General features: G+C 39.9%; 2 protein-coding genes across 3 annotated transcripts in view; one reads left to right on the plus strand and one right to left on the minus strand.

Moving 5' to 3' along the window:
* Positions 1-13,172, plus strand: part of LOC103277251 (integrator complex subunit 8) — a 57,082-nt gene extending 43,910 nt beyond the window's left edge. The window contains exons 19-25 of the mRNA XM_008074648.2: positions 3,312-3,430; positions 5,246-5,349; positions 7,514-7,564; positions 9,473-9,546; positions 9,626-9,690; positions 9,851-9,894; positions 12,786-13,172. Coding sequence (XP_008072839.1) covers positions 3,312-3,430; positions 5,246-5,349; positions 7,514-7,564; positions 9,473-9,546; positions 9,626-9,690; positions 9,851-9,894; positions 12,786-12,902 — 574 coding nt within the window. The 3' untranslated portion in view covers positions 12,903-13,172. The remainder of the gene's footprint in view (positions 1-3,311; positions 3,431-5,245; positions 5,350-7,513; positions 7,565-9,472; positions 9,547-9,625; positions 9,691-9,850; positions 9,895-12,785) is intronic.
* On the minus strand, positions 12,892-27,563 carry CCNE2 (cyclin E2). Of its 2 annotated transcripts, none has more exons than XM_008074646.1 (12): positions 27,484-27,563; positions 26,538-26,577; positions 26,352-26,448; positions 26,215-26,268; positions 25,137-25,288; positions 23,745-23,880; positions 20,930-21,076; positions 19,152-19,247; positions 18,613-18,747; positions 16,080-16,191; positions 14,821-14,978; positions 12,892-14,429 (listed from the first exon to the last, which is right to left on the minus strand). In XM_008074646.1, the coding sequence occupies exons 2-12, from the start codon at positions 26,549-26,551 to the stop codon at positions 14,316-14,318; spliced, it is 1,215 nt and encodes a 404-aa protein (XP_008072837.1). In that variant the 5' UTR covers positions 26,552-26,577; positions 27,484-27,563; the 3' UTR covers positions 12,892-14,315. The 2 variants fall into 2 exon arrangements, with proteins under 2 accessions (XP_008072837.1, XP_008072838.1); XM_008074647.2 differs by having other exon boundaries at positions 14,316-14,429; positions 26,352-26,445; positions 27,484-27,502.
* Between the last annotated feature and the right edge of the window lie 52 nt (positions 27,564-27,615).

The raw sequence follows: 27,615 nt of genomic DNA on the forward strand, positions 1-27,615 counted from the left end.
TCCAGCCTCGACTTACTGGGCTCAGGAAAGTCTTCCCACATCAGCCTTCCAAAGTAGTTGAAACTACAGGCATGTACCACCACACCCAGCTAATTTTTTGATTTATTGTAGAGATGAGGTCTCACCAAGTTGCCCAGGCTGGTCTCAAACCCTTAGACTCAGGCAATCCTCTCACCTCAGCATCCCAAAGTACTGGGATTACAGGCTTGAGCCACCGTGCCCAGTGATTTGCTTTTTCATAAATTTTTGTGACTGTTAAAAGTTCCCAACCCCCTTTAGTTGCCATAGGAACTAAACTAAATTTTAATTACTTTAAGAAATACTCAGTTTTGCTTTCATTACCTGAGAATCACAGGGATTTGGAGGATGGAAGTGGATGAGTGACCCTACTCAGTGAGGCTCGTTTTCCAAAGGAGTACCAATCCGATGTACATGCTCCATAGCATTTTAACTGCAGGTTCCATTGTAATCTGTTTCTAATTTTTTTTTCTTTTTTTCTTTTTGCATTGGAGTTTCACTCTGTTGCCCAGGCTAAAGTGCAGTGGCACAGTCATGGCTTCCTGTAGCCTCCAGCTCCTGGACTGAAGTGATCCTCCTGCCTCAGCCTCCTAAGTAGCTGGAACTTTAGGTGTTTGCCCCCAAACCTGACTAATTTTTAAATTTTTTTTTTTTTTTTTGAGTTGGAGTCTCACTTTGTCGCCCAGACTGGAGTGCAGTTATAGAGATGAGGTCTCACTATGTTGCCCAGGCTGGTCTCGAACCCTGGGCTCAAGCAGTCTTCCTGCCTCCGTCTCCCAAAGTGCTGGAATTTTAGGTGTGAGCCACTATGCCCAGCCTATTTGCTACTTCTTTGATATCACTTCTTTGGCCTAAGGTTAGACTGTAAGACTGATTTCCAGTGTGTATTTATAAACGAGACACAAGAATGGCTTTCTGTAGGGCTCTGAGCCAGGCACACAGGGCTAGAGACCCAGCCTCTCTGTTTGCCATATGACTATACAAGTTGCCTTCTGTGCCAAGTTGTTTATCCCTAAATTTGGTATAAGACTAGAACCTACTCCAGAATTGTGATTACTAAAGGTTAGTATACATTTTCTGAGCTAGATATTTAGAATAAGAACTGGCACATAGTAGGCTGAATTATTATCTTCCTGATAAAAAGTACTTTTATGTAAATTGACCCAGAGAAAGTAAAATATTACTAAATATTTGTCCAGAACAAGTATTTCTCTCTAGCAAGAGTCTTGATTGATTCCAAGAAAAGTAATCCAAGAATTTGAGACTCATGCTAGATTAAGTATTGCTATTTTAAAACCAACTCTTTGATATGTAGATAGATTTCTTAGAGTTGTAAATTTTATAAATGTCTGTAAAATAGTATTAGCAATTGGGAATTTGCTAATAATCCCACAGTTTCTTTCCCACTGTACTTGGCACAGTGGTGAGTTAGGCTAAAATCTAACCCCTCAGGACAGCAGAAGTCCTTTTTCAAGTTCATCTTGTAGGTAACAGAGCCATGACTTGACCCTCTGTGTGTCTGAATGCAGAGCCTGTGTTCTCTACCACTATGCTTTACTGCTTTGGGTGCTGACCTGGCTTTTGTCCTCGCATTTTCCTCTTCTAATTCTGTTCCTCAAGATTCCACATTTAACCAAACTCAGAGCAGCCGCTAAGTCTTATTTGATAGTCCTTATATGTTCCCTACCCTTTTCTTGACTTTTTATTGCTGCTGAATGCATGAAAGTGGTCTACTTGCTACATTCAACCCCAGCTCTATTAGGGTCAGTGAAACTGCTAATCTAGGGTGACCAGTTACTCTTGTTTTTTGTGACTTTTCTAGATAACAGAACTTAAAAATCACTTGGAGAAATGTTGTTGTCTGTCTCTTTTCTTTTGTTGCCTGTAAATTGTGCTAAAAGCATAGATAAGGGTTTTATCCTACTATTTTTATGTGCTTCAAACATTTATCAAAGATGTAAAGATTCTTTTTTGATGTGATATAGTCTGCCTTTGGCATTTGGGGAAAAAAGAAGCAAAACTCAGATTGTTTTCAACCCCTTATAAAAAGTTAATTTATTGGTCACGGATGGTGGCTCATCCCTATAATCCCAGCACTCTGGGAGGCCGAGGTGAGAGGTTTGCTTGAGTTCAGGAGTTCAAGACAGCCTGGACAATATAGTGAGACCTTGCCTATAAAAAAACAAAAAATTAACCAGGCCTAGTGGCGTATTCCTATAGCTCCAGCTACTCTGGAGGCTGTTTTCTGAGCCCAGGAGGTTGAGGCTGCAGTGAGCTGTGATCATACCACTGCACTGCAGCCTGAGCAACAGAGTGTGACATCGAAGCGAAAAAAAAAGTTATCACATTTTGTCATACTTGTTGTTTTGATAGTTCTTACATATTTACTCTTAGTGATATTAGCATTATATTTATATTCACCTAAATTTTGACTGAGTCTTTTTTGTTTTGTTGGGTTTTTTTTTTTTTTGAGTTGGAGTCTTACTCTCTCGCCCAGGCTGGAGTGCAGTGACATGTTCACGGCCACCGCAGCCTTGATCTGCTGGGCTCAGGTGATCCTTGTCTCAGCCTTCCGAGTAGTTGGAACTACAGGCGTGTACCACCATACCCAGCTAATTTTTCTTAATTTATTGTAGAGACGAGGTCTCGCCATGTTGCTCAGGCTGGTCTGGAACCCCTGGGCCCAGCAATCCTCTCGCCTTGGCCTCCCAAAGTGTTGGGATTACAGGTTTAAGCCACCATGCCCAGCCATGTTTTGTTTTTAATGAGTACTCATACATGTATGGAATTCGAAGTTAGCTTTTATTTTTTGTTTGTTTTTTGAGTTGGTGTCTCACTCTGTTGCCTGGCTGGGAGTACAATGACACGATAATGGTCCACCGCAACCTGGGGCTCAGGTGCTCCTTCTGCCTCAGCCTCCTAAGTAGCTGGGAATATAGGCGCATGACAGCACACCCAGCAAATTTTTTGTAGAGGTGAGATCTTGCTCTGTCACCCAGACTGGAGAGTACAGTGGCATGATCTTGTAGCCTTGACCTCCTGGGCTCAGGTGATCCAACCCCCCTCAGGCTCCCAAGTAGTTGGGACTACTGGTACCCGCCACCATGCTCAACTAATTTTTAAATTTTTTTGTAGATGAGGTCTCTGTGTTGCCCAGGCTGATATCAAACTCCTGGCTTCAAGTGATCCTCTCACCTTAGCCTCCCAAAGTGCTGGGATTTTATGCGTGAGCCACTATGCCCAGTCTGAAGTTAGCTTTTAAAATAGTGATTAATGTTGTGTCTTTTCTTTAGCCTCCAATCTGTGGACTTCGAAGCTGTGGCAATCACAGTGAAAGAGCTAGTTCGGTATACACTCAGTATAAATCCAAACAACCATTCCTGGTTAATTATTCAAGCAGACATTTATTTTGGTAAGTGAAATGTTTGGTTGCTTCGTGTTTTGTTTTTATAGCACTTTTAGAAGTGAAAGCAAATATATTATACATTTTTTCCTAAGAAACTTTGGTCATATAAAAAAATTACTCATTTTATTACTATATTAAGTTTTATTCTAGAGATTTATTCTTCCTTCTTGGTAAAATTAAGACAGTAAAACTTTAGTTGTATTTATGCATTTTGGATATAGAACCTGTGGTTCAGGTGCTTTTAATTTTATGTGACTACCTTTTTTCTGTCTTTTAAAAATAGAATATTGTTTTCATGTAAGTTGGTAAAGCATCCTTTTTTTCTTGCTTTCTTTTTTTTTTTTTTGAGTTGGAGTCTCACTTTGTCGCCCAGGCTGGAGTGCGGCATGGCTACTGCAGTCTCAACCTGTTGGGCTCAGACAATCTTTCCACCTCAGCCTTCCAATTAACTGGAACCACAGGTGTGCGCCACTATGCCCAGCTAATTTTTGATTTATTGTAGAGACGAGTTCTTGCCAAGTTGTCTAGGCTGGTCTCAAATCCCTGAGCTCAGGTGATCCTCTTGCCTCTGCCTCCCAAAGTGCTGGGATTACAGGCATGAGCCACCGCACCCAGCTTGGTAAAACATTCTTAAGAAATAAGGGTGAGGTTTGTTTGCAAAATTTTTATTTAAAGATTGTAAAATCTCTCTAGGTACTCTTGATAATTATTTGTATTTCCCCAATAAATTGTATGTGATAGGGTTTTCCAACTTGATATGAGATTTTCAAATATAGATCAAATAAAATTTCTGACTGGCATCATTTCAGGATCAATTTTTTAGGAGTTGTTTTTTTTTTTTTGAGTTGGAGTCTCACTCTGTTGCCCAGACTGAAGTGCAGTGGCCGCTCCTGGCCACCGCAACCTCAGCCTGCCGGGCTCCGGCGATCCTTCCGCCTCAGCCTTCCAAGTAGCTGGAATTACAGGCATGCACTACCATGCCCAGCTGAATTTTTGATTTATTGTAGAGATGAGGTCTCGCTGCCCAGGCAGGTCTCGAACCCGCGGGTTCAGGCCATCCACTCACCTCAGCCTCCCAAAGGCGCGGGATTACAGGCTGAGCCACCGAGCCTGGCTGGAGTTGATTTTTTTAAAGAGGAAGTTCAAAATATAAAGGTAAAGGAATAGTGTAATGCACTCCCATGTGTCTAAATCCAGCTTTCACAGAAATTGACTCACAGGCAGTCTTGTTTCATCTGCAGGGACTTAATCAACACAAGCTTATGACCCGCACTTACTGGGAATTCCTCGTTCATGGGGAATAATTGCAATCCCTGAGCCCCATCACGAATGGGGTTCAATGGGTTACCCACGCCTGCCGGCGTAGGGTAGGCACACACTGAGCCAGTCAGTGTAGCACGCGTGCATCTGTACCCTTACCTACAGCGTGTCCCTCTCCTCTGGATTATATTAGGCAAATGCTGATTTTAATGCTCATTTCTACCTTCAGCCTCCAAAAGAATTTATCGAGTTCTTAGTATCTATTGGCAGAATAGATATGCTGATGCTGATATATTAGGATATATTTCCAGTTTGAACACTTGAGAAATGAATATTTCCAAATACTAAATTCCGTACCGGTAAATTTGGTGAGAAATCTGAGCTAAAGTTTTGGCTAATCAGTTTTATGAGGCAAAAATTTATTATATTGCTTCTTAAGTGTGGTTTTTTTTAAAAATGGCAGTTTTTTATTTTCAGTGTTGTCCTGAATAAATATAAAGAGACACTGTTTTTTCAACTGCTATATCCAGATAGGTAACGCTTGATCTGTTTTCTGTTCAGCAACAAACCAGTATTCGGCAGCTCTTCACTATTACCTCCAGGCAGGAGCTGTGTGTTCTGATTTCTTTAATAAGGCTGTGCCCCCAGATGTCTATACAGACCAGGTAAATTGTTTTTGTGGGCTTGTTTTCTTTTTGCTTACCTTTACATGCTCTTCTTGGGCCCTTTTTCAGTTGAACTTACCCATTTCCATGTATATGATTGTAACGTCCAATTTCATGGCTGTAGACCAGATTGCTGTCCATATTTTCAGTGTCCCTATTTCCAACTCCTGTTACTGCTCTGATTTCCCCAAATACCTCAAATTCAACCTGCCCCAAACTAATTTCAGTGCCTTACTTTACCATAAAGTAATAAACTCATAATATTCCTAATAAACATGCCTGCCCTTCCAAAAACAAAAAGCAAAAACCCATGCTCCAAAATACCAAACACTTTGTTTAACCATTTGAGTTATCCAAGCTTAAATCCTGAGCAATATCCTTGGATTTCTTACTTTACTGACTCACCCACCAGTATTTATTTAGCTTTCAAGTCATAAGGATTCCATTTACTAAATCCCTGGTTATTTTTCTAATTTTTATTTATTTATTTATTTATTTTTGAGTAGGACTCTGAACTCTGTTGTCCAGGCTGGAGTGCAGTGGCACGCTCACAACCACCGCAGCCTCGACCTGCTGGGCTCAGGTGATCCTTCCATCTCGACCTTCCAAGTAGCTAGAACTACAGACATGTGCTACCATGCCCGGCTAATTTTTTGATTTATTGTAGAGATGAGGGCTCGCCAAGTTGCCCAGCTGATCTTACCTGAGCTCGGCAGTCTTCTTGCTTTGACCTCCCAAAGTGCTGGGATTATAGGCTTGAGCCACCGTACCTGACCATTTTTCTAATTTTTAAATAAACATATTTAAGGCATACAAAATAATGTTCTGGTTTTTGTTTTGTTTTGTTTTTTGAGTTGGAGTCTCACTCTGTTGCCCAGGCTGGAGTGCAGTGGCACGCTCCCGGCCACTGCAGCCTCGACCTGCTGGGCTCCGGCGATCCTTCCGCCTCAGCCTTCCAAGTAGCTGGAACTACAGGCGTGCGCTACCACGCCCAGCTAATTTTTGATTTATTATAGAGATGAGGTCTCGCTAAGTTGCCCAGGTGGGTCTTGAACCCGCGGGCTCAGGCAATCCACTCACCTTGGCCTCCCAAAGGCGCGGGATTACAGGCTGAGCCACCGAGCCCGGCTTGTTTTGTTTTTTAATTGTAGAGTCAGGTCTTGGTATTTTTGCTATTTTGCCCAAGCAGGTATTGAAATCTTGGCCTTAAGTGATCCTTCCACCTCAGCCTTTTAAAGTACTGGGTTTGCAGGCATGAACTCTAATTTTGCCCAGCACAAAATAATTCTGGGCAAAATTAGGGTTCATGTGTGCAATCCCAGTACTTTGTACACAGTGAAATGATTACTACAGTTAAGCAAATAAACATATCCATCATCTTCCAGATACCCTTTTCTTTGTAATAAGAGCACCTAATATCTACTCTCTTAGTAAATTTTTAGTGTACAATGCAACAAATTAGCTGTAGTTCTCATGCTGTACATTAGATCTTGACTGTTCATTATACTTAACTGCAAGTTTGTGGCCCCTTTGACCTACTTCTCCCCATTTCCTGCCTCTCATATCAAATGTTGTCCATTTTCTTTTTCTTTTTTTTTTGAGTTGGAGTCTCATTCGGTTGCCCAGACTGGAGTGCAGTGGCCGCTCCCGGCCACCGCAGCCTCAACCTGCTGGGTTCCAGCGATCCTTCCGCCTCAGCCTTCCGAGTAGCCAGAATTACAGGCGCGCGCTACCATGCCCAGCTGATTTTTGATTTATTGTAGAGATGAGGTCTTACCAAGTTGCCTGGGCGGGTCTCGAACCTGTGGGCTCAGGCAATCCACTCACCTCAGCCTCCCAAAGACGCGGGATTACAGGCTGAGCCACCGAGCCTGGCTTGTCTATTTTCTTTTGATATGCGTTGTTGTTACTTCTGATTTAGGACGCTAGTATCATGACTTAACAAATGGTATCTTTTTAATTCTTAGGATAAATGACTTTTGAAATATGACTTAAAAATTCTTTAGGTTCACAGCAAAACTGAGCAGAAAGTGTGGAGTTCTTGTATATCCTCTGTCCCCACACACACAGCTCCCTGTTTGTTGACATCCTGTACCAGAGATGTACATTTGTTGCAATGAATGTTTAATGGCTTTTGCAGATAATCAGAATTTTATTTTTGTAGGTAATTAAGCGAATGATAAAATGTTGTTCTTTGCTGAATTGCCACACACAGGTTAGTTTATAATATGATGTTTTATTTTAATGTATGATATTTTTTGTAATGTATATAAAGGATTGAACTGGAAATTAGCTTTCCCATATCAAAATTACTTAAATGTATGGTCTGTAGGAGTTTGGCATGTTCTTTAAATTTTTTTAGTAGCTTATAAAATTTAAACTAAAATGACAAGTATGGATTAGAAACACTGACCATTAAACCTCCTAAATGGGAAAGAAGCATTTTTCAAGTATGTTTTCTTATACTTAAGATAAGTACAATGTTCATTAGAGAAATGCAGTCAAAACCACAATGAGATACCACTTCATACTCACTAGGATGACTATAATCAAAACACATCTAATAAGAAGTGCTGGTGAGAATATGAAGAAATTAGAACCTTCATATGTTGCTGGTAAGGACATAAAATGGTGCAGCCTCATGAAAACAGTTTGCCAGTTCCTCAAAAAGCTAAACATAGGAATTATATCGTCCAGCAGTTCTCCTCCTAGGTATATACATAATAGAAAACCTGTCCACAGAAAAAAGTACACGAGTGTTCATAGCAGCATTATTTAAAAGCTGAAAAGTAGAAACAATCCTAATATCTGTGACGATATTAGGAATGGCTAATGATGACTGGCTAAACGAAAGGTGGTATATCCATACAGTAAAATATTATTCAGCCATGAAAAGGAATTAACTACTGACACATGCTACAACATGAATAAACTTTGAAAGATTATGTTAAGTAAAAAACGCTAGACACAAAAGGCTACATATTGTATGATTCCATTCATGTGATGTGCCCAGAACAGGCAAACCTATAGGGACAGAAAGTAAAATGGTAGTTGCCAGAGGCTTAAGAGGAAAGAGAATGGAGGGTGACTGCTAATGGGTATGGAGTTTTTGGGGGGCAGAAGGGTAATGAAGATGTTTTGGAATTAAATAATGGTGCTGGTTTTACAACTTTGTGAATAAAACTCATGTACTTTAAAAGGGTAACTTTTATGGCTTGTGAACTATATCAATTAAAAATATTTTTTAAAGAGATGAAAGGTATGACCTGATTGATTTAGTTATTTTCTACATTAAGCACACTGGTAGCCTAAGGTTATCCAAAATGAACTTCTGTTTTGCTTGTTTTGTATGTTAAAACACTCTTTTTTTTTTTGAGTTGGTATTTCACTCTGTTGCTCAGGCTGGAGTGCAGTGGCACAGTCATGGCTCACCACAGCCTCAACATCTGGGTTCAGGCTATCCTTCTGTCTCAGCCCCGAGAAGCTAGGACTACAGGCATGTGCCACCATACTTAGCAATTTATTTTTTGTAGAGGTGGGATCTCATTTGTTGCCCAGGCTGGTCTCAAACTTCTGGGCTCAACCATTCCTCATGCCTCGGCTTATCTGAAGTGCTGAGATTACAGGCATGAGTCATAAGACCCTGCCTTTTTTTTTTTGAAACAGGGTCTCACTCTTGTTTCCGAAGCTGGATTGGAGTGGCATGATCATGGCTCACTGTAGCCTTAACCTTCTGACCCCAAATGATCCTCCCATCTCAGCCTCCTGAATAGCTGGGGTTATAGACATGTACCACCACAACCAGCTAGTTATGACACTTTTGCTTGGCCATTTTTTATTCCCTTCAGTTCAGTTTTCTGAACTGACTTTTTGCCAACTTTTCCAAATAAAGCTCTAAAAATCTGGTTACGTCACTGAGGAAGAAAATATTGGTCAGACACTTGAATGAAAGTTTTTGAAATTAAAATTGGATGGAATTCATAAATATGAGCTGATCCATTCAGCGTGATTTACAAGGCTTCTTAAAGAGTATATTCTTCATGTGAGAATAATTAAAGATTACCCTCTAAAACCAGCCGAGCTGTCATTACATAAAACTATTGTCAAATTTTTGTTTATGTAGGTGGCAATTTTATGTCAGTTCCTCAGAGAAATTGACTATAAGACAGCCTTTAAATCACTACAAGAACAAAACAGGTATGTTTTTTTTTAAAAAATATTGAAATTGAAATTTTTCTGCTTAAGAAAGAGGAAGTAACTGAACTCTCTTTTTTAGTCATGATGCTATGGACTCCTACTATGACTACATATGGGATGTTACCATTTTGGAATACTTGACTTGTATCCTTTCATCAGAGTATGTGAAGTTAGAACAATTCATTTCTGTAAATTATAAAGAGTATTTACTGTTGTGTACTTTCCAAATCAAAACTGAAAAACAGTTGAGATTCTCTCATGATAGTTAATATCAGATTTGTTTTTTCTTAACTGATTCATTTAGATCTTCATCATAAAAGAGGAGAAACAGATAAAAGACAAATTGCAGTAAGTCACCTTACACCTTTCTTCAGTGATATAGTTTCCAGTATATTGAACAATTAAGATTTGAACCAACAACAACAAAAAAGATTTTGTGTGCCTAAGGACTGCCAGAATTTAGTTATTAGTGTTTACTTTTTAAAGGATCCTTTTTTGATCATTTGAGCTATTCCATCTCACCGTTTTGTATTTTAGAATGTTAGATCATGTCATTTCTCTCTGCTCCAAATGCTCAAATGAGTACAACAGCCTGCCAAGCCACATATTACAGCTTCTAGCCCATCTGACTTTCCCCCTTGCTAACTTTTGCTACACTAGTACTCCCTGTTGTTCTTTGAACATGTCAAGAACAGTCACCATTTAAGGGCCTTTGACATTCTGTTCCAGAAACATCCAGCCTCCTTCAGGTCTCTTCTTCCTCAGTTGTTACCTTCTTTTTTTTTTTTTTGAGTTGGAGTCTCACTCTGTCACCCAGACTGGAGTGCAGTGGCCACTCCCGGCCACCGCAGCCTCGACCTGCTGGGCTCCGGCGATCCTTCTGCCTCAGCCTTCCAAGTAGCTGGAACTATGGGCATATGCTACCACGCCCAGCTACTTTTTGATTTATTGTAGAGATGAGGTCTCGCTGCCCAGGCGGGTCTCGAACCCGTGGGCTCAGGCAATCCACTCACCTCAGCCTCCCAAAGCGCAGGATTACAGGCTGAGCCACTGAGCCCAGCTAGTTGTTACCTTCTTAGTGATCATCTTTTCCTAACCATCTTATAAAGTGACAATTCCTGCTTTTCTTTCCCCTCCAGTACTCTTATTCTCATTTTCCTTTTAAGATTTTTCTCCATAACACTTATGAACAGTATATATTTACTTATTTATTATTGTCTGTTTCCCCATGAGGGTAAGGACTTGGTTTTGTCATACTTGGTACCTAGAATGGTGCCTGGCACATAATAAGAGTCTCAAGAGTTACTGAATAGATGAATTACTCATAGCCAAAAAATTGTAAAGTTTATGGCCATTTTTACTTGTCTAATAATTGCCCCTTCAGTATCACCAAAGATATTTTCTTTGCTTTTTCAATCACTTTAACAATTATACCCATTGTTTAAAAGAAACAATAATAGCACCCTTTTTATTTTTATTTTTTTAAAGGAAAAAGAACATGCAGGCTAGTTCCACTTGGAGTAGTTTTGTCAAAGAGTAGTTTGTGTTGTCAGAGACCAAAATTATTCTACATAAGGTCTTCTACTGTAGCCCACTATCTGCCAATAATCTATCCTCCTCCAACTTCTTGTTCCCGAGCTCCTCATGATCAATGAGGTGTTCAGGTTTATGACCAGTTTTTTTTCTGTTCTGTTAGCCCCCTCCATCTTCCTTTGCTTCCTTCCTCACCCCGAGTACAGCAGATACCAGTCTGTGTGCTCTCAGAGCTACTGATTCAGCTGGTCTGAGGTGGGACCCTGGAATCCAAATTTTCCAGATAGTCTGATGATGAACCAGGTTTGGGAACCCCTGCTAACTATGATTGTGACACAACTACTCTTAGACCAGTATTTTCTGCACCTTTGCTTTTTTGTCCTTTACCTCACCTGGGAGAGTCCTAACCCTGAATAAGTTCAGGAAATTGTTCATTTTATTTTCTTGGGCCACTGAGTCCTGTTGGAAACAGTCCTACAACTGGGCCACCAGTACAAACTGGTGCCGCTACTAAACCACAGTCTCCAACTTTAGCTAAACCCTCAGCTCTTTTGATCATTTTATCTGCCACTAATCAGTGGTCTGCATTCTTTTCAGGTTCTATTTTAGACCTTCCCCTGGTAAGCACCCTGTCCTCTTTCTACTTTTCCATTCTCAGTATCTTCCTTGCCTCTTAACATGCTTGGGATAAACCAGAAAAAAAGACTGGCCAGCTCCTGTGCTCATGGATGCTACAGTCTTGGGAATGGGGACACTGAGTCCAGCTACTTGGAAGGCTGAGGTGGAAGGATCACCTGAGCCCAGTAGGTCGAGGCTGCAGTAGCTGTGAGTGTGCCACTGCACTCCAGCCTGGGCAACAGTGAGACTTTGACTCAAAATAAATAAGTAAATAAATAAATACTCCATAGCAGAAAACCAATGTGTATATTTAGGAGGTTAAGGCACTTCTTTCTAATCATGACAAGTTGAGCCACTAGTATGCTATTCTAGTGCTGAGCAACTAATTTTACACATTAAAAAGATGACGCCCTAGACCAGGTGTGGTGGCTCAGTACTTTTAGAGGCTGAAGGAGGGAGGATCACTTGAGGCTGGAAATTTGAGACCAGCCTGGGCAGCATGGTGAGACCCTATCTCTACAAAAGTAAAAGAAGTTAACTGTGCATGGTGGTTCACGCATGTAGTCCTAGCTACTCAGGAGGCTAAGGTGGGAAAATCACTTGAACCCAGGAGTTCAAAGCTGCAGTGAGCTGTGATTGTGCCACTGCACTCCAGCATGGGTACCAAAGCAAGATCTTGTCTGTTAAAGGGGGAAGGGGAAAAAAAGGGTTTAGGAAGCCCTGAAACATGAATTGTGATTTTTCAAACTATTTTGTAGGCACCTTAATTTTAAAAATGTGTTGTGTCTAATTACCATGTAAAGCTTACTTACTGATTTCAGTCAGATAAGTGTACATGGATTCACTTAAAATGCCTCTGAAGATAATACCATAAACTAAGGCTAGCAGTTCATCTTTTCCTTAAGAGTGGCTATAGTCAATCTTTATGTGAATTTTTTCCACAACTCTTGGATTTTACAATTAGAGGTTCAGTTAATCATTAAACTAACTTTATCAGTGTTAGCATGTAGGTAGCTTTATATTATGTGTACCAGAAAGACTTTATTTTTGACCAAACCTCTAATAACATCACTTTTCTGTTTTGGAAGATCAAAGCCATTGGCCAGACAGAATTGAATGCAAGCAACCCAGAAGAAGTGTTACAGCTGGCAGCGCAGAGAAGGAAAAAAAAGTTTCTCCAAGCAATGGCAAAACTTTACTTTTAAGCAGTTAGTTAAAATCTTTTAACTTTTATTTTTTAAACAATGGGCTAAAAATAAACAGTATTAAAAAATTAAGTTTATATAATACATATATACATACTTAGTGGTGTTTTCTTTTCAGATAAAATGGTGAAATATTAGTTTAAAAACAAAAACTGTACAGAAAACTTCATACCATAAGAATAGCTTAAATTTATAGTTTCTTCGAAGGAAGGAAGAGATTCACATGTCTGGTAACAAGATGAACTAACAATCTAGTATTTGTTTTTTAATTAAGTCTACTTTTTGAGGCTGACTTTTTTTCTTAAGAAAGACTAATTTAAAATATTTATGGAGCAGTAGCTAGCCTGTATACAGCAAGTTTTTGTGTCAAGTTTTTTCTTTTTTAATAAATAGATTTCTAGGAATCAGTATACATTTAATATTCTTCTGCCTTAAGAAAATAGAGGTTTAGGTCAAGTGTTAAGCTTTATCACTTTGACACTGCCCTTATAATGTAGGAATTTAAGAAGGACCTTAACAGTTTTGCAATCATAAATAAAGCCTTAGTCACACTAAATTTTAAAAATCCTTAGGGATATCTTCGAGTAATAAAGTGACTTTTTCATATAAATAGTTTGAAAGGGTACTTAAGTTTTTCACCCAAATTGTGATGTACAAAAAAGTTACTATAAAGCAACCTATATGTCAAACAAAGCCCCCACATAGAAGGAGCCACAGCATTTATCTTGTTTGTAATTTCTTTGGTACTCCCACTGTTTAGAGCACGGGTTAAATACCAGGTTCCTCTAAGTCTTACTGATTAAAAAGTGTTATGGCAAGGCAAATAAGCTAATTAAAAAACAAATTAAATTTCACCATTTGTAGAAATTCAAGTTTTATAATAGCTTGCTATAGCAGCTATAGATAAATTAGTCACCTTATTACAAAACTAAACCTTTGTAAACAAGTTTAAATTTTATTTTCAAGAACCAAATTGCACTAGTCAAGAGTGTAGGAATTTTGAGAATCTAAAAGCTAGATTCAAAGTACTATATCACTTAATGTACCCTTTAACCTTAAAGCACTTATCTAGTCCGAAACTTCAATGATAAAATTCCTAGTTTATCAAGATAAACATAGTCTCGCTGGATTTAAAAAAAAAAGAGTTTTTATGGCATAAATCATGGCTGGCTTCTATCCTGGGAATGAAGTCATCTTTGTAAACAAGTCCTGCTGTTTCTTTAACAGCTAACATAGGAATTAATTAAATTTATTCCTTAGTGCCAATTTTAAGTTTTTAAGTCAAAGAATGGCAGTGTAACTTGAGTTGGCTAGGATAATCACAGCACCATTTTCCTGTAAAACTAGTAGTTCAGTTAACTCAAACTCCACTTGGTACTTGATGAATTCCAACTTGTTGCCTAGTTAACTTCTTTAGTGTTTTCCTGATGGTTTTTCCGTGCTCTTCGGTGGTGTCATAATGCCTCCATTGCACACTGGTGACAACTGTCCTCCTTTTCTGAAAGTACTTATATAATTTACTTCATCCTATACATGTGGAGAAATCATGCATTGATATAGTAAAACAGAGTCAAACCAGGGTACTTATTCAGGCCTAATATAGTGGTCTCTTTATGTCTTTATAGCTGTGAGTATTTATATCCTGAAGGTTCAACAATCTGAACTGCCAGTAATGTGTGTGTGTATTTGTTTCTATGTACTATATATACCTAGATTTATCTAGACTATTGGCATTGATCTTTAGACACTTAACAGATCTTGCTTTTTCTTCAGAGTAATCTTATTAACTCTTCTACATTTTTAGATCATTGTGCCCATTAGTATTTTCTTTCCCCTTACCATCTTATATGACTGCCTGAAGTAGTATTCCATAGTATTCTAAATTTAGTAGATACACAAGCAAGACCAAAAAACATACCAGCATAGCCAAATAATTTGTATGTGTCTGGATATTATGTCTGTCTTCCATAGGAATCTTCTTAAAAGTCTTCAGCTTCACTGGACTGGCACTTTTTACTACATTGACAAATGGCACCATCCAGTCTACACATTCTGAAATGTTGTCCCATTCTAAACCTAGATAGAAAAAACAAAAATGTGAAGGTTGTACATAGACAACTGTCTTACATATGCCTGATGTATTTCTTCCTGCTTCTACATTTTGAGGTAGTTATTTTAAAATTCATTTTTAAAAGACACCAAAACAAATCAGAGTCAAGTTTAGCAAATCAAAACAAATGATTACTTTCACATTATGCTTATAACATGACTATCTTGAAGGATAAAAGAACTTAAGAACTTTTTTTTTTTTGAGTAGGAGTCTCACTCTGTCACCCACGCTGGAGTGCAAGGGCACGCTCAGGCCACTGCAGCCTAGACCTGCTGGGCTCAGGCAATCAATCCTTCCACCTCAGCCTTCCAAGTAGCTGGAACTATGGGTACGTACCACCTCGCCTGGCTAATTTTTTGATTTATTGTAGAGATGAGATCTCATCAAGCTGCCCAGGCTAGTCTCAAACCTGTGGGCTCAGGCATTCCTCTCGCCTCAGCCTCCCAAAGTGCTGGGATTACAGGCTTGAGCCACTGTGCCCGACCAAGAACTTCTTAACTAGCACTTTGTACATATGAAACAAATATTGTCAAATCCCAAAGAACTCTTAAAACAGAACCATAATCATATTAATACACTCCAAATGAATTTAAATTCCATTTGGTCTTATTTTTTGTTTATAGCTAACAGCAAGGATTGGAAAATACTTCTAACAGGACAATAATCAAATTTTTTTCTGCTAATGTTTTAAATTCATGTTTAGCAGGACATTAAAGTTCACAGATTACAGTCCCATTAGAAGTTATAAACAAGAGTTGGGCATGGTGGCCTGTAATCCCAGCACTTTGGGAGGTGGAGGCAAAGGATTGCCTGAGCCCAGGGGTTTGAGACCAGGCTAGGCAACTTTGGTGAGAACTTGTTGCTACAATAAATTTAAAAATTAGCTGGGCGTGGTACACACACCAGTAGTTAGTTCCAGCTACTAAGGGTAAGGCAGAAGAATTGCCTGAGCCCAGCAGATAGAGGCTTGCCACTGCACTCCAGCCTAGGTGACAGAGTGAGACTCCCACTAAAAAAAAAAAAAAAGTTGTCAACAGGTAAGAAGACAACAAAATACAGAGTCTTACCTGAGGCCTTCTTAACCACTTCAATGGAGGTAAAATGGCACAAGGCAGCAGCAGCCAGTATTCTGTACTGGAACTCTAATGAATCAATGGCTAGAATGCACAGATCTAAAAGCTTACAAAGAAAAAACAAAAGTACAGTTAATTTAGGAGAAGGATGAGTACTATATGTCTCTTGCTAAGATTTTAGAGATCCAGAGATAAACCATCAACCAGAAGGAAGTCAAATCTTGACATTATAGGTCAAGGAGTAACTGGAAGACTAGGAAGGACTGTTGCGATGCAGTGTGATACAAACTAGCAGGAAGGGCACCATATCCAGATTGAAAAAGACAGTGAAGGCTTCTGATGCCTTAAATGAGTCTTAAAAGATAAGGCAGACAGGGAGATTGGGAGGCAGAGAATGTGCTAGGTATAGAACATTACTTGGCGTTCACAGTAGTTCAGGACTCCTAAGGTGAAAAGTATGAAATAAGCAAGGAGTACCTTTCCTTCATTTCTTATAAAAAAGAGGGGAGGTGGTGGCTAGAGAGAGGAATAGTCTAGATTAGATCATAAAGGGTGTTTAGGAAGTCAGAACTGTATAGGCTGATTCTTGAAACTACTAGAAAATTTTAAATCAGGAAAGTTACATTTTAAGAAAGAGACCTTAGACTGCAGTGAAACAGACTAGAAGGGAACATATTTATAAGCAGTGAAATTAGTTAAGAGGCAGTATAATCCAGGCAATAAGAGAGCAGAACAAGTAGCACTGGAATGGTATATTGCTTAAGTGAAGGGCTTGATTTCAAAGGTTTGAGATGATAGTTGTCCAGTGAAGTTAAATTATGCTTGTCCTCATTGGTCCAGAAGGTAGAAACAGGAGAAGAGTTGGGAATTGGAAGTAAAATACTACTATTATACACCTCTAGAAGCTCTTTCCAGGTTATTTATCAGCTTATCAAAGATGTATCCTCTCTATGAAAGGGTATGGCTGGCTGCCTATGACAATTTGGGATACTATGGATTCTAAATGAAGAAATTATTAAGTCTTTATTAAAAAATTTTACTAAATGAACCAATTCCAATATATTTATTGGTGACTTAATTTTAGTATTCATAATGTCTAGTTTCAAAATGCACATTTTAAACTAGGTGACTTGATACTCTATCCCAAGTGCCACATTTTTTTTATTCCATATGTAAGATTTTCACATCCTACCAAGAATTAGAATCATTTTCTTCACTTTTCTGCATGGCAAATAAGCAGCCTTATGAGAAGTAAGCAAGAAAGAATGGGATCCTCCTCCTCTAATTAGTTACTTTATTAAATATTTGGGCTGGGCATGGTGGTTCATGCCTGTAGTCCCAGCACTTTGGGAGTCTGAGGCAGGAGGATTGCTTGAGCCCAGGAGTTCAAGAGCAGCCTGGGCAACAGATCAGATCCTCGCCTACACAAAAAAATTTTAAAAATTAGCCGGGTATAGTGGTGTGCCTGTAGTTCCAGCCTACTTGGGAGGCTGAGGTGGAAGGATCACCTGTGTCCAGGTGAGCCATGATGTGCCGCTGCACTCCCGCCTGGGCAAGAGTGAGACCTGACTCAGATAAATGAATGAATAATACTTGGTATATGCTGGCCTAGAGTTTAATTTGAATTGAAGTTTTAAAAAAATAGGATGATTTTAATTCTAATATATAACTTGAACAGGTACCCTGTGTATTCAAATATAAACATATTAAGAGAATCATATAGAATAATTTCATGCCATTACAGCTTAAATACAACTGGCTAAAAAATACTTTTCCCCATTTTATTTTATTTGCGTTGGAGTCGCACTCTGTCACCCAGGCTAGAGTGTAGTGGCACACTCAAGGCCACCCCAGCGTCGATCTGCTGGGATCTGGTGATCCTTTTGCCTCAGCCTTCCAAGTAGCCGGAACTATAGGTGCGTGCTACCACACCTGGCTCATTTTTTATTTATTGTAAAGACGAAGTCTCACCAAGTTGCCTGGGCTGGTCTCAAACCTGTGGGCTCAGGCAATCCACTTGCTTCAGCTTCCCAAAGTGGTGGGATTGCAGGCTAAGCCACCGAGCCCAGCACTTTTCCCAATTTTATATCAAAAAGAGATACTTAACTCTTAAGTTTGGACTCTTTAAGTATTCATAAAAGTTTAAAGACTTTGTTTCTAGAGTTATTAAGCAACATAAACATTGAGGCAGAATTTTATGTGTCAAAAGTTTTGTTAGAGTAGTCAGGCGTGGTGGCATGCACCTGTGGTTCCAGCTACTTGAAGGCTGAGGTGGGAGGATCGCCTGAGCCCAGCAAGTCGAGGCTGCAGTGGCTATGAGCATGCCACTGCACTTTAGCCTAGGTGAGAGAGTGAGACGCGACTCAAAAAAAAAAAAGTTTCGTTACAGAATTAAACTGTGTTCTAAATTACAGTGAATTTAATTCAGTATGTCATTACTTTGTTGTATAGACTGTTTAAGACTCTATACACAATAAACCTATAATTAACTATAATATTACCATATGTTCAATTAAAATGTCAGTACCTGAGCTATTTGAATGAATGTTTCCTGAGAATACTGAGGTAGAAGAACTTTAGGAGCATCTTTAAGCGCATCAACTTGGAGAAAGAGATTCAGCCAGGAGATGATCGTTACAGGACAAAGTTCCCATTTTAAAGCCTGTTAACAAAATTTTAAAATGCCTGTTAATGAATGTTGGCACGTGTACCACATTACAGTAGAATTCAGAGGTTAAGTAAATACTCCTACCATCCATAACCCCGTTTTTTTTTTTTTTTTTTTTAAAGATGTGGGGTACAATTCAGGTTTAGGTATACAAGTGGTCATCGTACAGGTAAAGATTGGGCCTCCCTTTGGTCCCCATATTGCCTAGTTTGAAGTCAAGTACCCTTATTGATGTTGTGTCCCCACTCCCCCATCAGTATTTTGATGTATTAACTTATTAGAATTGGATCCTAACACTAAAACACCTCAGTTTTGACTATTTACATTGTAGTATGTAAAATTTGGTTATAACTACTATGTTTCTAAATTGCAACTAGAAATAAAGACATAATTACTACCTTTAAAATAATGAGTTCCATCCTTAAGATGTCCTCTTCACTGCAAGCACCATCAGTGACATAAGCAAACTCTTGGAGTTTAGGAGCGTAGATTTCCTTTAAATTGGAATTTATTATTAAGCACAATTGAGATTGAAATTAAAAGAATTACAGATGCTCCTCAATTTACAATGGATCTACGTCCTGATATACCCATGGTAAGTTCAAAATATAAGTAGAAAGTATGTTTTCGACTTAAGATATTTCCAGTTTATTTAGACATAATCCCATCATGAGCATACTGGGTGCAAATCACTTTTGGACCATCATAAAGTCAAAAAATCATAAGTTGAACCACGGTAAGTAAGGGACGCTCTGAATATACAAACCACAAGGCTGTATACACAAACCAGCCTTCAGTTTTAAGGACAGCTTCACAAAGTGATTGTAAATGTCAGTAAAATAATTCTATAGCAAAAACAATCTTACTTTTAAGATTTTCGTATCTAAATTAGCAATTACATTGATTATCAAGGCTTCTATTCATAGAATTGACTTGAATTTTGGTTAATAAACAACTAGAGTGTCAAGTCACTTCAGTGAAAAAACAAAAAGTCAAACTTGTTTTAAGATCGCCTAATATGTTGCTCAGATAAAAATGAAACACCCAACAAATAAAGTCTAGAAACTATAAAAACATTCCTTTTACCCTTGTACAAAAATATATGGTTAATGAAAACATACATTGTGCAGTTTGGCTGACAACAGGCCTGTGTTAGTACAGAAGAACAACTAGAACAATCAAAGGATTGGAAAAGATGCTTGTCACAAATTAGAACAGGCTAAAGATCAGGATTTTAGTCTAGAAAGGTATCTGGAACACAGTATGATTTCAGGTAAGGATGAACAAAATACAAATTTATGTGCCAAATTATAGCTCTTAAAGCTCAAAAGATATATTTGAAAGAAAGAAATACACTTAAGGATAGTAATCACAGTCCCTATCCTACCATCAAAATGATGCCAGCTGCAAAAATTTTAGTTGAAAGTATTTATATCAGTAATATATTGTTTAAGAAAAATAAGATTGAGATTATGTTAAGAAAAATCTCAGGCAGGAAAGAAGTTGCCTTCTATCACGGCACCACCATCAGATAACAGAAATTTTATAGGCTGGATAAACCGTTATTCTAACCAACATAGCATTCATTCTGCTTGATTGGCTATTTTTTTTTTGAAAGGTCATTCTATTGAATGCAAGTGCCATAATTATGTGTATAAAGACAGTATTGGTGTTTTGTTTAGCAGAATGAGCCATGGAACATTTCACCTGGATACTAAGCCCAGAATCAAAACTAGAGACTCATAATGTTCAGAATGATGTACTGAGGAGAATAAAACCGCTCACTTTTACTAACGAGTTAATATCAAAAATAATAATATCCTCTGGAACTAATGTGTTGATTAAAAAACAATTTGGCCAGGCTTGGTGGCTCAGCCTATAATCCCAGCACTTTGGGAGGCCAAGGCGAGTGGAATGCCTGAGCCTGCAGTTTCGAGACCAGCCTAGGAAACTTGGTGAGACCTCATCTCTACGATAAAATTTTTAAAAAACCAAAAAAACTAGCCGGCGCAGTAGTGCATGCCAGTAGTTCTGGTTACTTAGAAGGCTGAGGCTGAAGGATCGCCGGAGCCCCAGCAGGTTGATGCTGGGGTGGCCGTGAGTGTGCCAACTCAAAAAAACCCCCAAAAACTAAATTTGGAATAAATATAACTATAGGTAAACTTTGAGAACTTACCTCAAGTTTGGAAGCAATGAATAATGAGGTAATTCCAATAAGTTGAAGCATATTTTTATTTATATCCTTTTGTGTCAACATAAATCTGTCAAAAAAGTCTTGTGCAAGATAAAATGTTTCCCTGTGAAGTGTGTATACTTCACATACCTGCAGAAGAATCCAGACATTTAAATATTAGCCTCTGAATTTCTCCAAATTAGAAAGTCATGTCTTAGCATTCAAGACTACAATACTTCTAAGCCAGACTGATAAAAAGCTAACATAGGAGAGGCAAAAAAAAAAAAAAAATTAATATGTACTACCAGGATAAACAAATCTATTGCCATCCTCATTTAATCTTACTAGTTTTGTAGTTGTTTGCACATTTTTCATATTTTACTGCATTGGTTAAGAATTATAGAAGAAGCCGAGGGCAGTGGCTCATGCCTGTAACTCTAGCACTTTGGGAGGCAGAGGCTAGCAGATTGCCTGAATCCAGGGGTTCGAGACCAGCCTGGGCAAATTGGTGAGACCTCGTCTCTACAATAAATCAAAAAATTGGCTGGGCATGGTGGTGTGCACCTGTAGTTCCAGCTACTTGGAAGGCTGAGGTGAAGGATCATCTGAGCCTAGCAGGCCAAGGCTGCGGTGACCATGAGTGTGCCACTGCACTCCAGCCTGGGCAACAGTGGGACTCCAACTCACACACATGAAAAAAATTATAGACAACTACTGAATGAATAACAATGGTGTTACACAAAATCTTTTTCTGACATTAGTGGGAATTGCCCTAATGTTTAGCAGTCATTAATAATAATAATAATAATAAAGTAATATCTGTCATTTCCATGCTTATACGGAAAGCTTTTACTTCTCTCAGTAACTCCATAAATAGGTACCATTATCCCCATTTGGGAGATGAGGAAATAGAGGGACAGAGTTGCATAAGTTTTTAATAAACAATATGTTAAGAAAATCTCTTCCTAGTTTACTACGTGTCTTAAGAATGGATATTGAATTTCAAAAAACTTTCATATCTATTGAGCTCTTGGGATTTTTCTCATTTAAGCTATTAAGGTAATAAATTAGATTTTCAGATGTTGAACCAGGTTTGCATTCTCAGATTGAAAGAATATACAAGACAAAGTAGAGTTTAACACTTATGGATTTTATTTATTCTGCATATTTTTGTATATCTAATCATACTTAGGGAAAATTGTAATAAACTGGATATGATAATCGGATGAATATCAGCATAACATAAAAGGAAAAAATTAAAAATTAACATAATTGTGCTTCATTTGATTCTGCGAGCATTAGACAGAAAAAGTCAAAACCCAACTGTCTTCTTGTACCCACATGATTAAAATACTGTCTTCTATTCAGAATAAGGAAAAAGATTACTGTAAAATGGTAGCATTTTATAGTCTTAAAAATGTTTCTACGGTGGCTCAAGCCTATAAAATCCCTGGACTTTGGGAGGCCAAGGCGAGAGGATTGCCTGAGCCTGCGGGTTCGAGACCAGCCTGGACAACATGGCGAGACCTCTCTCTACAATAAATCAAAAAATTAGCTGGGCGTGGTAGTGCATGCCTGTAGTTCCAGCTACTTGGAAGGCTGAGGTGAAAGGATCGCTGGCACCCAGCAGGTCAAGGCTGCAGTGGCCATGAGCGTGCCACTGCACTCCAGCCTGGGTGACAGAGTGAGACTCCAACTCAAAAAAAAAAAAAAAAAGTTTCTGATAGCTTCTGAGATCTATTCTGCCATGAGCTACTCCACCAAAAAGCTTACAGTCTTTCTCCCATCTCTGTCTACCTTAAAAATAGATGACAGGCTGCGTGTGATGACTCACACCTGTAATTACAGCACTTTGCGAAGTCAAGACAGGAAGATTGCTTGAGCACAGGAGTTCAAGACCAGTCTAGGCAACATAGTGAGACTGCATCTGCACAAAAAATTAGCTTGGGTGTGGTGGCAAACGCCTGTAGTCCCAGCTACTTAGGAGGCTGAGGCAGAAGGGATCGCTTGATTCCGGGAGGTTGACACAGTGGTGAGCCGTGACAGAGGCACTGCATTCCAGCCTGGGCGCCACAGTAAGACCCCAACTCAAAAGGAAAAAAAAAAAGAAAAAAGACAGACTACAGAGTAAATGTACAAGGCTGGAGGAAAATTAGTTTGCCATTAACACAAGTAATCATTTCCTCAAAAATAACTTTAGAGACTCTAATTTTAGAGTCATTATTCAGAGAAAAAAGATGGCCTAAGCAAGAAAGAACATTGTGACATGAACCTGTTGTAGGGGTCTCAGGATTGCAGTTATTCCTTGAAATTAATGGTATAGTGTATTTCTGACAGGAATAGAAGTGTATGTTGAAGAGAGGCTACCCAGAGCCTAGAGGCCTTAGGGCTTCCAGATATCCTAAGCTCACTAAGGCTTGGGATCTAGCAATCAGGATTCCTAGTCACAATTTGATTTTGGTAATGCAGACAAGGACTTCGGAGGGTTCTGAAGCCTAGCTGTGGTTCTTCACTTTGTATAGCAGAATCCAAAACCTGGTCAACTCTACATTCCATTCATCTCTGAATATCCTCAGCACCTAGAACAGAGTGCTTGGTGCACTGTAACAGCCACAGATGCCAAGAATTCTGAATTGGGTTTTGTTATGTAGTAGTGGTTTTGTCCTTAAGATTTTACTCTTACAGTCATTTTTCACTGTGGGCACCATCAACTATAGTAAGTGTCCCAAAAGAGGTGGCTCACTAGCAATGGAAAGCACATTTACATCTAAATATCTATCATACAGAGACAAAGGAAATTTATATTGCTGGAACATACCTCTAAAAGCCAGTCTAGAAGTATTGACCTCATCTGTGGTTCCAAGTCAGAATGCAGAACTTCAAAATGCTTGTCATGAACATATCTGCTTTCCTTTTTTAACATGTTTAGCCAAACCTCCTTTGAACATCCCCAGCTATGGAAAGGGGGAGAAAAGAATTTAAATTGTGTGTTCTACATAATACAAAGCTATCTGTTTCACAGAGAATAAATTCAGCTTTTCAGACACTGAAATTCAACTTTTGAAAGCAGCTCTTAAATTAGGAAAAATTTTCTACCATAATTGTTAGAAACCATCTCTTTTGCATAAATAAACAGAAGTCTGAAATAATACAATGAGAGCCTGGACTATGTCAACCTAAATTGGCAGATTTCAAAAGAGTGCTTTCTAGTCCCACTTATTTATAATTTACAAAGTTGCTGTTAAAAGATAACTGTTTTCTCAAGAGCAGTACTAAAAAGTTAAATACTTAAAGTGTATGAACGCAGCAGAACCTATAGTGGGGGTAAGGGGGGGTAGAGTACAAGGGAAGAGGAACTGGTGAGTTTAAGTGTCTGATTCCATTAATCTGCTTATTAAAGTCAAACATAAGTTTGTATAGACTGTACCTCTGGCCAGGTGCAGCGGCTCATGTCTGTAATCCCAGCACTTTGAGAGGCTAAAGAGGGAGGATTGCTTAAGCCCAGGAGTTTGAGACCAGCCTAGGCAACATAGCAAGACCTTGTCTCTACAAAAATATTTAAAAATTAGCCAGGTGTGGTATGGTGGTGCATGCCTGTAGTCTCAGCTACTCTGGAGGCTGCGGCGGGGGGACTGCCTGAGCCTAGCAGTTCAAGGCTGTAGTGAGCTGTGATCGAGCCACTGCACTCCAGCCTGGGTGGCAGAGACCCCAACTAAAAAAACAACAAAACAAAAAACTACCTCTTAGTCATACTAATGGACTAGAAAAAGAATAAGTATAGTATAGACCTTACTAAGTGTGGTAAGAGATAAATAGGATTGATACATCAATTTTAAAACTTCCTTTGAGTTTAAGCCTCAAGGTAAGAAACAAGGGTATAAATTTTAAAATAGAAAAAAAAAAGTTGTACATGTTAAAATGCTTCTATCTTAACAATTTAGACAAATTAAACTCCATTAAAAAAGTAACTCCTGCTAAGTCTTACAGTACTCAGCAAGCAAATAAAAGTTTTATAGAATCAATATTTTAAATACCATATCATGTGCAATTAGCATTACTCTCAGATAAAATTATGTGTTTATTAGTAAAGAAAGCAATCTTTACAAGTTTTTCTGTTTTATAATGAAGGTAAAAGATAAAATAGTGACATGCACTAAATCAGTAAGACCAATTTTAATCTTTGATGTTAAATTACCAAAATTTTTCTTACCTTAAATCAGGCAAAGGTGATGGATTAATAAAAAGATTTTTAAATCTATAATTTGTAAATCTGGAGAAGTCGCTTGTTCCTAATTCTTTGTGGGGTGTTTCAATGATAATGCAAGGACTGACCCCCCCGGATAATACAGGTGGCCAACAATTCTGTCATGAAAAGAAAAAGAATATTTGTGTAATGGAAACCTTAGCTTTTATCAAATCTTTCATAAATGAAAACTAATTATATCTATACAGTCTATAGTTTTAGCTAACATAGTTGATAATTAGCTAATTTGACACCCATATTTTATAAATAAGCCATATAACTCATGTCAATTTTTGGAAACAGCAACAGTATGTTTTAGGTAACAAGATGCAATTCTGGTAATAAAAGACATTAAGTATTGGAGGAGGAGAGTAATAACAAAATACATCTGTAGTCTAAAATACTAACCTCTTTCAAGATCATAAAATAGCATTTGTATCTAGCAGTAGCAGCAATATTTTTTAAGCCCTTTTTAAAAAATCTTTTTTTTAAGTTAAGCCTCCTCTGATACTTTTGAATACTTGAAGGCAAAACCTTAGAAATGGAATCAAGGGGAATCAGCTACTCAGGCTCCTCTCCACAGTAATGCTGGTTTCAAAGGGAATCGCTTGTCTCTAAAGTGCCTTCTGTACAACACACAGGAAGAAGAGGTAGCAAGGGGCTGGGTGTTAGGCTGTCAGTGATCTCACATCCTATTTATGCCCAAGAAGCAGCTATTAGGATCCTCTACTGTAGACTGCGAGGGAACAAAGAGCAGTATATCGGACAGATTAGGCGGGCCCTGGTGCACCAGGCAGCTCCAAGAGGGAGGGATTTACAAAAAGGAACCAGCTGCTTCAAGGCACACTTACTCTGCAGCTGTAGTAGAATCCAGGCACATATAAACCACCCAAAAATAAGCGCCTTCCTGCTGACCTCTAGGGGCATGAAAAGTAAAAGGAGCAGAGGAATCTCTATTGCAAAGCAATAAACACACAATTCCATTCTTATTCGTCTATCCTGCATTTTTCCCCCAAACCCAAACCCAAACCCAGTTCCGCATTACCCTAATTTCATACTGATGTTTCTTGGTGACCTCCTCTTTTCCTTTTTTGACATCCTGGAATATAAAAGAGAGCACTGGTAAACTAAGGTCCCAGCAAGGAATTTCCTCCCTCCCGCTTTCTTTTCTCTTTAAAGCACCTGGGCTGTTTTCCTCCTCTTGGCCTGGATTATCTGGCTTTCTTGCGGGGAATCCGTCGGGCCGGGCTGGGGCTGCTGCTTAGCTTGTAAACGGCTACTGTGGGGAATTTTTAAGAAGCAAGTTTAACTAGTAAGTCAAAGGTAGCAGTTAATTTTGAAACACGTCTCCCAGACAAACAATGTTACCTTCGTCTTGACATTCTCTTCTTCCAGGTGTGTGGAACCTCTGAAGGGGGGAGAGGGAACACGAGTCAAGTACATTGTCATTCATGCTGTCCAGGTGCCCGTCAGACGCCGACTCGGGGTCACGTCCCTCAGAAGGCGGCCCGGGCCGTGTTTCCACGCCGCCTTCTGTCGATATGCGTCCTCTCGTGGTAATTAACGTGGACGCGTGCTTGCATTTCCTCAACGGAAGGCACAGCCGCGACGCGGGTGTCTTCCAGAATTCACAAAGCACCCCCGGCACCCTGAACGCGCAGGGAGGCACATCTCCCCCCCAAACGGGTTTTTCTGGGTCCTCCACCCCGGCCTCCGCACACCCGCAGCGGGGCCCGGCCCGCGCCCCCGCCGCCCCTCCCGTGCTGGACGAGCGCGGAGAGGGGGCTGTGGAGGCGAAAAGCTGTGGAGAAGCCGGTTCCGCGCCAATTTGGAGCGCGGCAGTGGCGGGGAAGCAGGGGGCGGAGGGAACTGAGACTGGTGTCACGTCCTCCAGCCCCTTCCCTCCTCCCCGGCCCTGTCGGGTCCTGCCCGCCGCTCGGGGGCCACCGGGACCCCAGCTCCAGATGGGGGGCCGGGGAGAGAAAAGGGAGGAAAGATCGGGGGAGACGGGGCTGGTCGGGAACCTTCCTCCCCGGGGAGGGGACCCAGACCACATCCTCTCCCCCGCAGGAGAGCTTCCCAGAGGAGGGTGGGAGAGGAGCCCCCAGAATGAGGGGCTTTTCCGTGGCTCCCACTTAGGGGCGGCCCCCATCCGCCGCCGCCCCCCAGCCTCCTGCCAAGGGTCCTGACAGGGACGGAACGCGGGGACCCACGGCCCCCAGCCACCTGGTTCTCAGCCCTCCCGCCTGCGGGAGGGATCGGCCCGGCGGGGCTTTCTTTCCTCCCGCAGCCCCGGCACCCAGCACCTCCTCACCGCCAGACCCGCTACCGCTCGGCTCTCAGCTGGCGCCGGCGCCAACCCAATATATAGGCCGGGCCGGGCCCGCCCCGCACGCATGCGCCTCAGCCTGACACCTCGGGACAGCGCGCTCCCCTCCCCCGCCCG

The sequence above is a fragment of the Carlito syrichta genome, unplaced genomic scaffold (assembly GCF_000164805.1).
Source record: "Carlito syrichta isolate Samal-C Ts95f unplaced genomic scaffold, Tarsius_syrichta-2.0.1 Scaffold316804, whole genome shotgun sequence".
Taxonomy (NCBI): domain Eukaryota; kingdom Metazoa; phylum Chordata; class Mammalia; order Primates; family Tarsiidae; genus Carlito; species Carlito syrichta.

Coding starts and splice junctions, on each gene's coding strand:
- CCNE2 (XM_008074646.1), bottom strand. Junction 21,077..23,744: donor TTCTAGACTGGCTTTTAGAG/GTATGTTCCAGC, acceptor ATTCTTCTGCAG/GTATGTGAAGTATACACACT. Junction 14,430..14,820: donor CAAATTATTTGGCTATGCTG/GTATGTTTTTTG, acceptor CCACATGTATAG/GATGAAGTAAATTATATAAG.